This window comes from Ictalurus punctatus, chromosome 6 (assembly GCF_001660625.3).
Source record: "Ictalurus punctatus breed USDA103 chromosome 6, Coco_2.0, whole genome shotgun sequence".
In the NCBI taxonomy this organism is placed as follows: Eukaryota; Metazoa; Chordata; class Actinopteri; order Siluriformes; family Ictaluridae; genus Ictalurus; species Ictalurus punctatus.
Genome location: NC_030421.2, coordinates 33,527 through 50,116, shown reverse-complemented (window position 1 = coordinate 50,116; position 16,590 = coordinate 33,527). Strand labels below are relative to the sequence as shown.

The 16,590-nt window shown below is 40.8% G+C and overlaps 1 protein-coding gene across 6 annotated transcripts in view; it reads left to right on the top strand.

The window, feature by feature from the left end:
* The window catches only part of LOC108266876 (zinc finger protein 883), a 39,832-nt gene that overhangs the window by 9,449 nt on the left and 13,793 nt on the right, over nt 1–16,590 (top strand). For 3 of the 6 annotated variants that reach the window (XR_008396510.1, XR_008396509.1, XR_008396511.1), the window contains exons 3-7: nt 294–384; nt 464–586; nt 1,668–1,933; nt 2,334–2,401; nt 2,590–2,780. Coding sequence is in view for 3 of the 6 variants with exons in the window: in XM_017470690.3 (XP_017326179.1) it covers nt 294–384; nt 464–586; nt 1,668–1,933; nt 2,334–2,401; nt 2,590–2,780; nt 4,748–6,087 (2,079 nt within the window). In the remaining 3 variants the exon portion in view is untranslated. Of the gene's footprint in view, nt 1–140; nt 210–293; nt 385–463; nt 1,934–2,333; nt 2,402–2,589; nt 2,781–4,747; nt 6,132–16,590 lie in introns of those variants that run through there. The other 3 variants (XM_053680636.1, XM_017470690.3, XM_047155813.2) reach the window with 3 other exon arrangements.

The window sequence follows — 16,590 nt, the reverse complement described above, 5'->3', positions numbered from 1 at the left end:
GATTGCATAGAAGATTGAAATAAAGACTGGGTGTGATGGGCATCATTTTATTGTTTATACTTTAGTAGGATTTGGAACAAAATTACTCGAACCTTTTGATGAAACGCTTAAGAATGGTCATTCATCACAACCTTTTCCAGGTGCACAACAGAGGTATAAACATGGCCTTATACCTGATTGCCTTTTAATGAGGAGTGAAAGAAAATCAGGTCAGCAGTCCAGAGTCTAAAAACCACAGACAGATTTACAGAGTGTTTATGCTTTTTGCTGAATAAGTGTTCTTATTTGATTAGCTGTCTGAGGAGGTGACGGAGACTTCAGCTGCAGGGACATCAGGCAAAGTGGACCAGCAGAATAGAGGAGTCCATCTAAAGCCAACACCTGGTCAGTCAGGTTACCACACTGAAATATTAACTGTAAATGTATAATTGTTATTGGATTTGAGTGTGTGTGTACACATTAGACGGCGGTGTGAAGAAAGAGGAGTCGCTGGAGCTGAACGGCTACAACCATAAAGATGACCTGAACAACACACCTGACGTTATCTCCATAAAAGTGGAAGAAGATGACACTGAAGACTACCTCTGTAAGACATCAGGCCTCTCTGGAACTCAGTAACACTAATTCTGCCCTATACACTATCTAGTGCACTAAATCTCTCTCAAGGGAGTCATTTGGGATTAAGACCCTGTCTCATGAGTTTTCCTTGGTTCTATTTCACCCCTTGTAATCAGGTGAGAATTACCTGGTAACCTTGTGCATTTTTGCATAGGCCAAGACCTTCAAACAAGTTCACCAAGTACCGTTTCTTAGATAATGCCACCTTCCCCTTTTCTTCTTGCCCTCTACACATCAGACCTTGTACGTTTTGTGAAGCTGTGTGTAACAGTTTGACTGTGCACAGGTAACCTGTATCTGCTATCTTATGAAGGTTTATATAAATACCTTGCAAGCTCCTTCATAGTAAGCCTAATTGAGTCAGTTTTGCAAGCCAGGATTAGTGATGTACGTCACTGCATCAGCAAGATGTGCCCAAGCACTGGCTTTCAACAAAAGTGGTTCACTTTGGAACAGTGCCACATCTGAGAGATGTGATGGAGATCCATAATCACCATGGATGTTTACAGAGTAGGAAGCATTGTGGTGCCACAGGTGGTGTTTGTTTATTTTTTTCTCTTGGAAGAGCAGAAGACATTTAAACATCACAAATTGAGCAGTCCATCTGGCCCATGGTTCTGAGATAGTACTACATGTTGGTCAGATCAGATAACCTTGAGGCAGTCTTCAAAGTGGCATATAGTCAGCCGGCTCTGTCTCACATGGATTGCAGTCAGGTTCGTCCATCCACAAGACCTTTTATTTTCAGTCACGATCACTGTGCATGAAACTTCAATCTAAGATTTCTGTCTTTAATTATGTTCTTTCACAGTGCTGAAGAATAATACAATAGAGCACAGCATGAAATCGATTTGTGAATGTTTATACATTTTTACAAATTGCTAGTATGTTCCTGATAAATTATAACATTCCTAAGACATCCTGAGAAGCTGGATATGATTGGCATTTGTAAGTATCTCTTATAAGATGCTTAAAATATTTAAATATAATTGCTTTTAATTGAATAAATAAAATGTACAAAATATTCTGGGCATCACTTCTCCCTACAGACTGTGAGGTTTGCAAATCCTTCTTCTTCAACAAGTGTGAGGTTCATGGACCGCCCCTCTTCATCCCTGACACTCCTGTTCCCATGGGAGTCCCTGACCGAGCCAGACAAACTCTTCCTCGTGGACTAGAGATTCGGAAGTCCGGTATTCCTGATGCAGGTCTGGGAGTGTTTAATAAGGGGGAGACTGTTCCAGTAAGTGCATACTTCGGACCCTACCAAGGAGAGCTGGTAGACAGTGAGGAAGCCAGTGGATACTCCTGGGTGGTGAGGTTTTATACATTTATTATAAATAATATATGTAAAGGTCTTTTCTCAGGGTGCCACAGAAAAACCAGAGAAAAAACAACTTCCAAACACGGGTTATGGATGTCAAAAGCTGGATTTAAAAAAAAAAAACAAAAAAACAAAAAAAAAAACATTTTTGTTCAATGATTTACATTAAATTTAATATCATGTTCTTGATTTGTTTTGCCTCATTAATATTGTCTCTAGCAAAAGATTAATTTTGTCTTCATAATATTTAGTAAAACAATATTTACATTATCATTCTTGTTCTTCCATTAATTTGATGGCATAGTCTGATTTTGTAACTGCATTTTGTTGGATCTGCTGAATGGCAAAGCTGAATCTAATGTAATGAATAAAATGTACATGTTTTTTGCAGATATACAGGAGCAGCCAGTGTCAAGAATACATAGATGCCAAAAGAGAGATGTATGCTAACTGGATGAGGTGAGGAATAGATGGGTTATTGGGTCTTTTTTTTTTAATAATTGATTTTACAGTTCCATATTTGTCGGAAGAACTTTCTTTCCTCGGTCACTTAGATCTTTCATCTTTCACGCTTTCTCATATTCTTACTCCACTTCTGTGGGGTTTTTTCACCCCTTCTTCCACTTTGCCTCATTTTCATTCTTCAGGTATGTGAATTGTGTTCGTAATGGTGAAGAGCAGAATCTTGTGGCGTTTCAGTATCAAGGAGGGATTCTGTATCGTTGCTGTCGACCCATTGACCCAGGACAGGAGCTCCTGGTGTGGTACGACGAGGAGTACCCTAAAGATCTCGGCTCTACGTTTGACTCACTCTGGAACAAAAAGTGCTCTGCAAATGGTAAGGTTCCATACAGTGACATTATACTACTGTAAATATGTTGGTATTAAATTTAGTTTTTGTGGTTAACTCTGTCAAATGCTGCTGAAAGGTTGAGTAGGATGAGGACTGATGACAATTTAGCTGATCTTGCTTTATGGAGCTTCAGTGACTGCAACAAGCACAGTTTCTAGAGTGTGTCACTTTAAAGCCAGACTAGTTACGTTCTTAGAGATATTCGATCCAATGGGCAGGTGATGGGATTGCAGGACAAGATGATTTGCAGGACCTCTTCTGTTAGATGAGAATGTCTCTGTGAAAAAGAGAGGAAATCCTGAACATGTAGTGTAGGAGTGAAGGTCTAGTATCTTAATGACCTTCCCATAATAAAAGGTGGCAAAGTCTTCAGCAGTCAGGGAGGATTGAGACTGAGGAGCTGGCAGGTTATGATTATCTTGTACAGAAGCTTTTCCTTGTACAAGGCAGTCTTGGCAGAAGTCGCATCAAATGAGAATTTGGATAGGAGAGTGTGCGAAGAGTCGAGATCAATGACTTCTTGTGACTTTTTTCCACTTTCTCGTTTATGTTCTTAGTTTTTGCTGATTGTTGTGCAACACATTGTGTATGGGAGGGCAGCTGTTGAATATCATGGAGAAGGAATGCAGAAGAGGGACACGGCAAAGAAAATACTGAGGAACATGTCCATTTCTGCAAGAAAGTCTCCTATGGGACCAGGAGGGCAGTAGATTATGATTGAGAAGGTTGCTCAGAGAGGTAACTAACTGCATGGAATTCAATGGATGTGATGTAGAGATGAGACAGGGAAAGGAGTGTGAAGAATAGTCTCCAAGACAACAACAAACCTGTACTATCACTCCTGCCTGTTCTCGGGGAGTGTGAGAGAAAGCATAAACAGCCGGTGTAGCGGAGTTCTGCGGCGTGATCCCGGTCTCAGTGCCAGAAAGTGGAGAAAGTAATGGGAAGCTAAAGCTGAGATGAAGTCTGGACCTGCTAGTCTGCCATACAGAAAGCAGAGTTAACTACCATTCCTGTTTGAGACTGCGACAACAGTGAAGGGTAGATCAGGTTTCTGGTTGTTCAGCCACTGGTCTGTAGAGGAGGGCTTCTAGGTCTTTGAGATGTAACGATGGATTGGTTTGAGGCACATGTCCGCAGCCTAATGGCTACATCCAACAAATTCAAGTAGATACTTGTAGCAATCTGCTGCAGCAATGGGCAGAACACAGACACCGTAGAGGCAGGATGGGTGCAAGCAAAGGTAAGTTTATTTTCTTAGGGTAAGGGAGTAGTGGCAGGGAGAGGGTGTAGGTGTTGTGAGCGGAGAAGAGGCTCTATGGAGGCCTGTCTCAGTGGGCCTCGTGGGACTGGTGTAATGGCAGCATCAAGAGGTCTGGTGTACTCCCATGGGTGCTTGGAAAGGGAGCTCTCGGCATGCTGCAGGAGCAGAGTTTGGCTGCCACCAGATCCTGCAAGGGAGAGCATGGAAGCAGTCAACAACTGATTTGCTTTTTGGAGTTTTCCATTGAATAATTGTTTACTTTTTTGTTGTCCATGACCATTGTCAGGTGTGTCTACTTAAAGACTTTCAGAACTCCCATGTTATTGCCTGATGAAGACTGTCATGGTCGGAATGTTGTCCACTCTATTTATTATTCAATGTTTTTGAGAGTATTATAGCAGTGTGCAATTTATTTTTTCATTAGTTGTAAAGTCACTGCTCAGTGACATCATATTTATAAAAGGAAAAATAATTTGTGCATTTGTACTAAGAATGCATTTAATCCAGAGTATACACTGTTATTACTGTGTAATTGCAGCAGAGTAAAACAAACAGTTTCGCAATCATACTAAATAATTTGACTTTACCAATGTAAAGAAGTGATAACTTTGGTTTAGTTCCTAGTAATAGAAATTGAGTTTTTGGTACTGTTTTTTTTTTTTTTTTTTTCTTTTCTCTCTTTCTTCAGAAGTAAACACCACTCTGTTACAAGTCTTCTCCTGCTCCTCGTGTCCACTTTCCCACACATCTCAAATTGACCTCCACAAACACATCCAGAGATGCCACTACGAAGACTATGTAAGACTGCAGAAATCAGGAGAGATTAAACACAAGATTCTTCCCATAAAAGGTCAGCAAACCTCATCTACCACTCTCGGCTCGAACACGGCTCACAAAAAAATGCAGAAGGAAGTTCACCACTGCTCAGATTGTGGAAAGAGTTTTACACATGCGAGTGCTCTCAAATCACACCAGCGCAATCACACAGCAGAGAAGCCACATCACTGCTCACTGTGTGGGAAGAGTTTTACTTATCAGAGTGGTCTCAGAACACACCAGCGCATTCACACAGGAGAGAAGCCGTATCGTTGCTCAGAGTGTGGGAAGAGTTTTGCGCAACAAGGTACACTCCAAACACACCAGAGCAATCACACAGGAGAAAAGCCGTATCACTGCTCACAGTGTGGGAAGAGTTTTGCGTACCAGAGTCATCTTCAAATACACCAGCGCATTCACACAGGAGAGAAGCCGTATTGCTGTTCACAGTGTAAGAGGAGGTTTAATCAACAGAGTGCCCTCCAAAGACACCAGCGCCTTCACACACAACAAAATCTGCATCACTGCTCACAGTGTGGGAAAAGTTTTACTCAACTGAGTAATCTCAAACAGCATCAGCGCATTCACACCGGAGAGAAGCCGTTTAATTGCTCACGGTGTGGGAAGAGTTTTAATCGTCAGAATCATCTCCGTCGACATCATCGCATTCACACTCAAGAAAAGCCGTATCAGTGCTCCCTATGCCGGAAAAGTTTTGCTGATGGAGGTAATCTCAAAAGACACCAGCGTATACACACAGGAGAAAAACCATATTACTGCTCAGATTGTGGGAAGAGCTTTACTGACCAAAGTACACTCCAACAACATCAGCGTATTCACACAGGAGAAAAGCCACATCACTGCTCGCAATGTGGGAAGAGTTTTACTCACCTGAGTACTCTGCAAACACACCAGCTCATTCACACAGGAGAAAAGCCACATCGCTGCTTACACTGTGGGAAGAGCTTTAATCGACCGAGTGCTCTCCAACAACACCAGCGCAGTCACGCAGGAGAGAAGCCGTATCGTTGCTCACAGTGTGGGAAGAGTTTTACTATAGAGAGTGCTCTCCAACGCCACCAGCGCATTCATACTGAAGATGGGCTGTATTACTGCTCACAGTGTGGACAGAGTTTCACTTATCTAAGTATGTTTAGAAACCATGCATGCAATGCTACAGAGTCATTACATGAGTTGAAGCTGTCAAATTAAAAAATACATTGATTACTGTTTGGGATTAAAATGTGTAATGTAAACAGTGTTTGCATTTTATTGAGTCAGGTCTTCTAAAGTCGAGTATCTCAAAATGGCGGTTCTGTGCCTGAAGTTTGATCTGGAAATCCTTAGCGGAGAGGTCCAGTCCATAGACATGAGACCTTCTTGAGTGAGTTAATTGTAGACCAGTAGATTTGTCATCCGGGATGGTGGACAGTAGCATGTCAAATTCATCGTGGAACTTCCCCAGTTGACCCGGAGGACGGTAAACAACATTAAGTGCATTTTGGCAGGGTCAGTGACTGTACCAGCATGAAATTCAAAGGAAGTGTAGGAGCAAGAGGGAGAAAGACATGTAAATTTTCATGTTTTGGAGAGAAGCAAACCTGTACCACCCTCTCGTCTGTTGGGACGTGAGGTATGGGAGAAGTTGGAGGCTAGGGCAGCAGGTGTGGCAGTGTGCTCAGTATGGATCCAGAGCCAGCACACTGAGGTTGGAGTGGGTTGCAAAGGCAGGAATGAAATCTGCCTTGTTGACGGCAGATTGGCAGTTCCGAAGTCCGATGGAGAACGAGAGGGAATCTGCAGAGGCCACATTCAGAGAGCGTAGATTGTCCAAGTTGCGCACTTTTCTGGGAGTGTGCCGCAGTCTGCGCCTGTGGCAAATAACAGGGATAAACTGGTGACATGTTAGCGTGTAAGCAGATAAACAGTGAGCGGAAGAACGGGAGAAAATTATACTTAGCAGTGAGAGTGGTGTCTTGTTGGTGTCCTTGCTCGGTGGAGTCGCAGGTCTTTGGGAGGGCTGAACGAGCGACTCCCGACCGAAAATGAATATGAATACCAGAATTGGCTTTAATCTAGCAACCTGTAAACAGCTCGTAGCAACAAGGAAGCGCAGTTACAGCTTCTATCTGACAATCTGTGCTAAAATTAGTTTCAACTAAAATAATCCAGAAAGAAACACTTACTAGTTACTGTTCACCTGGGTGAATAATTGCTTTTTCTTCAGTAAAAAAAAAACTATTGAGTGCACAGTGGCTTAGTGGTTACCATTAGTGGCCTGACAATTATTAGACTTCCATGTGTCTGTAGTACTTACACAATGCATATGAATAAATTTATAAATTCTTTCATAAATGGGTAAAATTAACTTGTACTGTAGCAATTTTTATGAATCTGCTTTGATTGACACACCACCTAATTCACATAAGGTGTTGCTTTGGTCCTAATCCTTGGGTTCATAGGTAAAGCTCATGTAAGCATATATGATCAAAAGAAATTAAGTGAAGTGCTTGTGAATTGAGGTGTTACCATTTTATGTCGGAAATTTAACAGTGTGGGGGCATTCAGAATATTTTCTCCCACTTGTCTATATGATACTGCAACAGCAGTAGCCTTTCTCTTGCTGTTGTGCTGGATTTAAAATGAGCTGCAATCTTTCGTGCATTTACTTTAATATCCTCAAGCCCTAGTGGTTGTTCTATGGCCATTTTCACAACTAAGTTCAGGGCATGTGCTAATTATTAATAAACATACTTTTTGTTGATATGACCTGAAAAGGCTGACAGACTGCAGAACGGCCTGTTTTCTTGGCTGGTTCCATACTTACAATTCAAAAGAATTTTGTTTTACTTTCTTAGTTCACTACCGAAGTTAGTGACTCGAAACCTGTGCAAGGGATTTACACTATTTTAATTGGAATATGAAGCAGTCAGATGGTGGTGTGCGGAAACGACGCTTCGGACAACATGGATCACTTGGTTATGGCAAAAAGAATCAAGCTCCGGTACAGTGCTTTACTGTGATGTTTTGTTCTTTTGATATACGCTTCGAAGCCTCAGTAGTGAACGTCACACACTTATGCCACAGTATCACTTCTCCTTTGTATGTGGTTTTTTCCTTCTTGGATCCACATGCCACGAATCATGCCTCTGTGGTTCCTCCTGCTCACCACCGGAGGGCACAATCACCTGAGTATTAATTCCTGGACTCTATTTCCCATAACCCCGTACACGGAACTGATTGCTCCCACACCTGTTTTCTATTTATCGGACTATTTACGTCTCACTGGCCCATTGTGAAGTCTTGTTTTTGACGTTACTAAGTGTTTCTGTTAGTTTGCGTTGCCTGCTTTTGACCGTCGACTGTTTAGTGTGTTTTTGAGCCTTTTTCTAAAGCTACATTGGTTTGGCTATTTCATGTTCTTGCTTGCTGCCTGCCCTGTTACCAGTTTTTGACCACGTCTCTGGATTTACCTTGGATATTGAGTTTGCCGGTGATCTACTACTTTGTCTATACGTTTGCTGTTGTATTTAATAAAGCTGTACATGGATCCTCACTCCGTTGAATCCGTTAAGGTTTTTGCTTGTTTGTTTACTTAATAAATTGTCTGCACCTGTATCCTCCTCTTCTACCCTTCTGTACTGCGGTTAAGCAGCCGCTCTTCCTGAAAGCGCAGTAAATCTAGCCGCACATACATTTTAGGGGCGCGGCTTTTACACACTTTCCACGGTAACAGCACCGAACGCGGAAAACAAGCGTCCGCGAGTTCTTACACAATCCAGTTTTATTTGTATAGCGCCTTTAACAGTGGACATTGTTCCAAAGCAGCGTTATAGAAATATATAAATTCAGGATATAGATTAAAAATGTATGAATTTATCCCTACTGTGCAGCCAGGGGCGGCGGTGGTGAGGAAAAACTCCCTGAGACGATATGAGGAAGAAATCTTGAGAGGAACCAGCCTCGAAAGGGAACTCGTCCTCATCTGGGTGACACCGGATAGTGTGATTATAAATAAATACACCCCTTCTATAAATGTGATAATACAACATGATCAAATAGTGCGGTTGTGTAACCAAGAAATTCATTAGTTTTTACATGAAGTCTGTTTTGTTGAACTTCTCCATTGTTCACTGATGGAGACTCCTCCTGACTGACTATAAGAACCTAGAGTACAAGTCGGCAAGACATCTGAATCTCTCAAGCCAGGTGGGACAGTTTTTCACAAGATTCAGTGTTTGAGTTCAAAATCTTTAAGCTCCATTGTGGACATTCTGCCATCCAGACACCAGAGGGCACCCTCTACCTACATTGGTGCAATTATTATTATTTACAGAGCTCCAGGGCCTTATTCTGAATTCCTTTGTGAATTTGCAGATTTCATCTCTAACCTGTTTGTTTTAGACAGTGCATTAATTGTTGAGTAGCTTATCAGTGTATTATAGAACCCACTCGTAATGGTGGTCATGCCCTTGATATAATACTAGTATACGGAATAAATATAGGAAATTGAATCACATTTCCACAGGCTGAAGCTCATTATCTCATCTCATTTAAAATGTGTCAATCATAATATTTGCCACGCTACTGTGTGCAGTAGCTGATCTGAATGTCCGTTTTACAGAGTTTAATCAATAACCTCCCAGAGATGCCAGCTATGACTGGATCACCGTCTGATCCGAAAGAACTTGATCGGCGACTGAATGTTCAGAGTCAACCTTCTGCTACATGCTAGATAAAGTAGCTCCACTCAAAAGAAATATAATTGGAGAGAAAAAGCTAGCACCCTGGTATAACACACACCTTAAAACAGACCACTTGACAATTTGAATGTGAATGGCATTAAACAGCATGGAAGGAGAACCTCCTGAACTATAGAACATCTCAGATCAGTCTATCTCTCCACATTAATAGAAGATAATGAAAATAATAGATATGTATTTAATTCTGTAGCAAAATTAACTAGGAATAAGACCACCACAGAGACAGGCACACAATCATTATACAGTAGCAATGATTTCATGAATTTTGTACTTGCAAAATTTAAAAATAGACAAAAAAAAGATTATTAATTTAAAACCAGACAGATTTATAACTAACCCTGTAGATAATATAATATCTGATCAATGATTAGAATGTTTTACTCCCCTTAGAGAGACTGAACTAACTTCATTAATCTCGTCAACAAGATCAACTTGTATACTAGATCCCTTTACTACATGTTTCTTCAAACAGATTATCCCAGATGTAATCAAACCCCTTCTAAATATAGTCAATTCTTCCCTTAGCCCTGGCTATGTAACTACAATCATTTAAATTAGCAGTTATTAAACCCCTGATTAAAAAACCTGACCTCGACCCCTCTGAACTGTCCAGCTATAGGCCAATATCAAATCTCCCCTTTATCTCAAAAATATTAGAAAAGGTTGTACATAGCAGCTATGCTCATATTTGCATAGGAACAAGATTCATGACATATCAGTCAGGATTTAGACCTCATCATAGCACAGAGACAGCTTTAGTTAAAGTAGTTAATGACCTACTACTGACCTCTGATCAGGGTTGTCTCCTTGCTTGTGTTACTTGATTTAGTGCAGCTTTTGATACTATAGATCATACTGTTCTCCTTGTTATATTAGAAAATGATGTTGGCATTAAGGGAACGGTCCTCTCCTGGCTCAGGTCTTGACGATCAGTCTAATATCAGTTCGTAGAAGTAAATGGAGTTTTGTGCTTCACAAGCTTCTTTATATATGCTGCCTCTGGGTCAAATTATTCATAAACATGGAATTAGCTTCCACTGTTAAAAAAAAAAAAAAAAAAAAAAAAAAAAAAAAAAAGACGCAGCTGTATGTTTCAGAAAAGCCAGATGATGGACACCAGCTTAATAAAGTTGAGGAATGTCAGAGATCCGATCAGATTACTTTTTGACCCCATGAGGAAATTGTTTTGCAGCATAATCACAAGACATCTTATCACAAACATCAGAGTCACCAACAAACCTACTCATACAGATAGACTGGCCAGACCAGCTGACCATCCTGCTTACTGTTATGTGTATTACATGTTTAAAATCTTAATGGCTTGTAGAACAAGTGAAATTTTTTCTATATTTTTAGTGAATAAGGGCTCGACAATAAGGTCTGCCCGATAGCCCGGGACAGCGTGAAAGACGTTAAGGACAGTAGCCGGGATCATCACTGACCGGATTGGGCCAGTGGTGCCTCGTCATTAAATTTTCTAATTTGCTTGTGACCATTTGTGAATATGCCATCTCAGAATCGAGAAATAGCTTTTGTTTTTAAGCCTTCTAACCGATAACTTTGCGATGTCATGAACATCCTAATTTTTATCCTTTTTGGTAACCTTTTTTTGCACAATAAAAGAATGAGATATTTATTAAATATAATCATAAAACTCTTTTCCCGGAGTCATACAGATCAGTATGATGGAGCGAAGCTGTCTACGAACGGCGTTAAAGGGTTACAGAACTGCTCACTGGTCGATGGACGTTACAAACATGCAGTACGACTCCATTTTAAAAAATGTATTTTACTTTATTTAAAGCACGTTCGATACATCCTTCATCTGAAATTACGTTATGATCCCGTTTTACCCTCGCGTTGCTCTCTACAAAGTTGCCTGTTTAACCAAATGAGAAAACCCAGGATTTTCTTCATATCCATGACGTCCTTTTTGTACAAATCAGCACTAAATGGAGAAAAAGAAAAGAAAAAAGGGCTATACAGCACCGTCCCATTTATTTAATATAATCTGCGAAAGCAGAGATTTGATTTTTGGTAACCTTATTGGATGTTGTGAGCAATGTTGCTTTAATAATGTCACCTGGTAACAGCAAAGAGACGACAACATGGCGGCAGCTTCAAATTGAGGCAAAAGGAAAACGTCCGTTTCTAACATCTTGGAAGCAGACATTTACATGGGTACAACATGATGAAAAAATGAAGTCATGTTTTGCAAAGTTTGCCGTCAGTGTCCAAGAAAAGCAGACAAGTCGGGAGTCTTTTTTGTTGGAACAAGCAATTACCACAAGCAAAACCTCGACGCTCACGATAAAAGCCAACAGAACATAGCGTGCATGGCGGCTAAAAGGGTTGCCGAAAACCCTTCATCTGATCCACTGATCTTGATGGTGAGATGTATGAACAGAGAGGATTATAAGCACATCGAGAGACTCAACACAACATATCACATGGTTAAGAACGAACAGACCTTCGTATCATTCGAACAGCGTATTGACTTTTTAAAAAAACAAAATGGAGTCGATATGGGATCTCAATACCACATGTCGATGTAATAGAAATCGCATAAAAATGAATGAAGCTTTTTCAATGTCAGGTCTTTGCAGTTTGAGTGTAATAAGAGGGCTTCAGACCATATACCTAAAGGCTTGCCACAGTACAAGAAACGATAGAATAGCCACCACTGACAATCCATCCCAATAAACCTTTTCAACCACTGTATAACATGTTCTTTTTAATAACACTGTTTACCAATACGGTCTAACTATCTTCCTTACAACAACATTCCTTTAATAGGAGTCCTCAATTTATGTACAGTTAACTGGTGATGCATCTGGCACTAGGGGTGTTGGCTAGACTGTTAATCATCTGGAGCTGAGCCCAGATTCTTGTCCATGAAAGAAACATGCTTCTAAATAGACTGTTTGCATGCATTTTCTTGTATGTGTGGGCTGATTGCTTTAAAAATGTGAAAATTGGACAAAAAGTTGTATTTATTTCACTGTTGGATGTACAGGTCTAATATGGCTGAAGGGTGTCAGTAGGACATGCTCCATATGACATTTTTACTGTACAAATTCTGCCTTTGTTGTGTTATTAAAATACATGTATTAAAATGGAGAATGTTTTCACACGTGACTTGTCACACACACATACGTCAACACATCGTTCAGTCAGTGAATGGAGTGCACGTGGCCGAGCAGTGTGGCAAAAAGTTCATCCTATTATTCGGTCTTGTATTAATTTAATTTACTTAAAAAACTAAATCGGCTCCCATAGTTCGCTCAAAGGAGCCGGCTCATAGAGCCGACTCATTCAGCTGCTACAGAGCCATGAAGAGTACATTTTATCTTTCCTTATGCTCTGCTCATATCATGTTCACGTAACTTGGAACTCAGACATTTACACACCTTGTTTTCCTGCTCAGCATCAGAGAATGTTAGTGTTTCAGTTTCAAACCCTTAACTGGTTTAAAGACTTTTTAAATCGCTATATCAATTTTCCCCCTTACTAACTGTGTGAGCTAGTGTTTAGCAGAATTGAGAGCTCTCAGCCAATAAGACATGAGTATTTCCCCATATTTTCCTGTAAATCCTGTCTGATTGGTCTTGCCTCTATTCACTGAAGATATAAAATCACAACCCTGCCGTCTTTTGACTGAAGTTCAGTTACGTAGTTACAAACTGCTTCAAGTGGAGAATTATTTGGGGCTAAAGAAAAAATCTTCGGGGTTGAAGCCCCGAATGCCCAGGCCGGATTACGCCCCTGTCTGTGACCATCGACCCTGACAGACTGTTGTGCAGAAATTTAGTTACACCACAATTAGAGTTTACATTTTAAATTGTAAATTGTCTTTTAAAGAAAAGTAATGTTGATTTAAAAAGTGTGTGTATACAATTATATTTGGCTTTGCTATTGGTCAGAAGTCGTTGGGTCCTATGGGTCTGGGATTTTTTGGCACAGGTACAATTGTAGATGTTTTCCATAAATGGTAAATGGCCCACTTGTATAGAACTTTTATCCAAAGCACTTTTACACTGCATCTCATTCACCCATTCACACACCAGTGGTAGCAGAGCTGACGTGCAGCTTGCCATCGGGAGCAACTTGGGGTTCAGTGTCTTGCCCAAGGACACTTCGGCACGTGGAGTCATGCGGGCCAGGAATCGAACCTTACGATTAGTGGACAACCCGCTCTACCACCTGAACCACAGCTGCCCCAGATGTTTTCCATAGGGTAGGGATCTTGAAAATATTAAAAGAAGACCTAAAAATGTCAGTGAAGACTGGTGCTAGCTGTCAGCACAGTGCTTTAGGACAGTTCTACAAATAGTCTGGGCCTGGGCTTTTTTGTGGATTATTGACTCTTAAAAAGATGAAGGACTTCTTCTGATTCATTGATGGGGAAAAGTTGACAGGGGGGCAGTTGAAGGCATCACAGTGGTAGCCTCAGCACTACTGTCACTCTCAAAGTGACTACAAAAAGTGGTGTTGAGTTGGTTTGCCATCTCCACTCCCTCACTACCATGCATTACAATTGTAGGGTTTTCCCCTGCCATGTGGAACATTGGTCATGGTTTTAATTCTCTGCCATGTCTCTGTGGGATTGCCAGATGCCAGTGTGGCCTCCAGCTTTATTTGTCTTTTAATCTGTCTCTGTCTATTCCTTCTCATTGTTTTGTCCTGATTTCTGTAAGCTTTTCTCTTCTGAATTATAAGATGTTTTAATTTGTTAGATACCCAAGGCTTATCATTTGGATAAAATTAGTCTTGGAAGGAATTGGAGTTTACACAGAAATTTATGTAATCAGACACTGCTACAACCTGATCATTGAGATCAGTGCTATTGAAGACCTCCCATAATGTGCAGAGCCATTATGCTGTCATTGTTCCACACTTTGACACTCCTTTTTGTTGTTGTTGTTATTTTTTTTATCTTATTTTTTTTTAAGGCTTCTCCCTCTCTAGTAGCCTCTGATACAGGGTGGGGATAGACCACACTGTTGTCAGATGCCCCTAGTGGGGGGAGCTGGGATTCAGTGAAGGTGTGTTTGACAGTTCCAAAACAAATGTCTAAGGTCTTATTTTTTCTAGTAGGACAGTTTACGTACTGGTAGTATGTACGCAGGCCCTTTTTAGTGGGACAGTTAATAAAATCTCCAAGAATAATTTTGGATGCATAAGGTGAAAGATACTCAAATTTCTGTGCGAGGTTAAAAATAATTTCCGATATACTTCCGCTTTGTCCGAGTAATGCCTTTTTCGGATTTGTTCTGAGATACTTCGGTATAGAGTCTACACCCGCTGAATAGTTCGAAGGTATACGATTGCAAAATAACATTAGGAATTCTCTGCTTTATTGAAATTCACAGGCCACGCCACCAGCACCATAGCCGTGGTTGTGTCCTTGAGTAAAATGTTTAAAATCACCATAAGCAGGCCGATCCCGCACCATAAAGCACAATTCATGGTTGATGCATTGAGTAGGAAGTACTTTTGACAAGACAGAAATACTTGTATTAGGACCACATGCAGCTAGAAGTAAGCTTTCTGATTACACAGTAACTCTGGATGGCCTTTCTGTTTCATCATGTGCAGCAGTAAAAGACCTTGGTGTGATTAGAAAGAGACATCTTGGAATGCTGCTTACTGGATGAACCTCATCACAGAAGGTGCCCTTTGTTTGGGTGTCAGTCATGAAAAATGCAAAAAAGGACCAATCAAAGGTACTTCTTCTGGTACAAAAGTTAAAAAGCCTTTGTCCTAAAGTGACTAGCCAAATAACAAACAAGAATTAAAAGCCACACTGATGCATTTCGACATACAGCCTTTCTCAAAATGTGTTGAAGACCTATGTGAGTTGTAGGTGCAAGTGTAATTAAGTAGTCAATGGCGTTTCAAAGATCCAAGATAGGCAAGACGGTCAACAAAAAGAAAATATTAATAAAAAAAATGTATGTATTTCATGTAGATAATATCATGGTGGCTTAGTGCAGTGCTTTTCAAAGTGGGGGCGCCTGGGGGGCTCAACAATTTGGTGTGAAAAATAAATTCTCCTTCAGACAACCCCACACACACAATCAATTCCTAATGTAATGTAAAGATGTAAGATGTAAAAAAGGGGGATATATTCAGTAGTCTGTATTTTTGTGTTTTAAAGACATCTTGCAAATGGGCGGGCCTCAGTCAAATGTTAATGCCATTTGGGGGGCCTTACCCTGGAAAAGTTTGGGAACCCCTGGCTTAGTGCTTAGCACGTGTGCCTCGACCCTCCATGGTTGAGGGTTTGATTCCCACCTCCAGGAGTTTGCATGTTCTCCCCGTGCCTCAGGGGTTTTCTCTGGGTACTCTGGTTTCCTCCATCAGTCCAAAGACATGCAATATCAGCTGATTAGCGTCTCAAAATTGTCGTGTGTGATTGTGCCCTGTGATGGGTGTCCCCAGCCTTGTGCCCTAAGTCCTCGTAGGATAAGCGGTACAGAAAATGGATGGATGGACTAAACGATGCAGAAAATTTAGTTCATGCTTTTGTTAGCTGTAGGTTGGATAATTGTAATGCCATACTGTCTGGATTTTCCAGTAGGTGCATAAAACAACCTCCAGTTCGTCCAGAATGCAGCAGCGGGACATATTGTTGTGGTGAACTGGGATGTTTGGATGCTGTCGCAACCCCCCACCCCACCTTCACCCAGGTGTGTTGATGGTGGGGTGGCTGGCCGCCTTATGTCCCAGGGAGCCCTCATGTCTGTGTTCCCTTCTGGCTCTCCCTTTTAGTTATGCTGTCATAGCTATCCTGCTGGAGTCCCTGCTTGTATTCTACATACAAAGAAAAGTCCATTGTTAAAAGCGCTATACCAATAAAATTGAATACTGTGATAACCATCATATTTTTAAACTAGGTTTACACTGAACTTTATAATCTGAAACATTTCTACTTTACTGAATACAACAG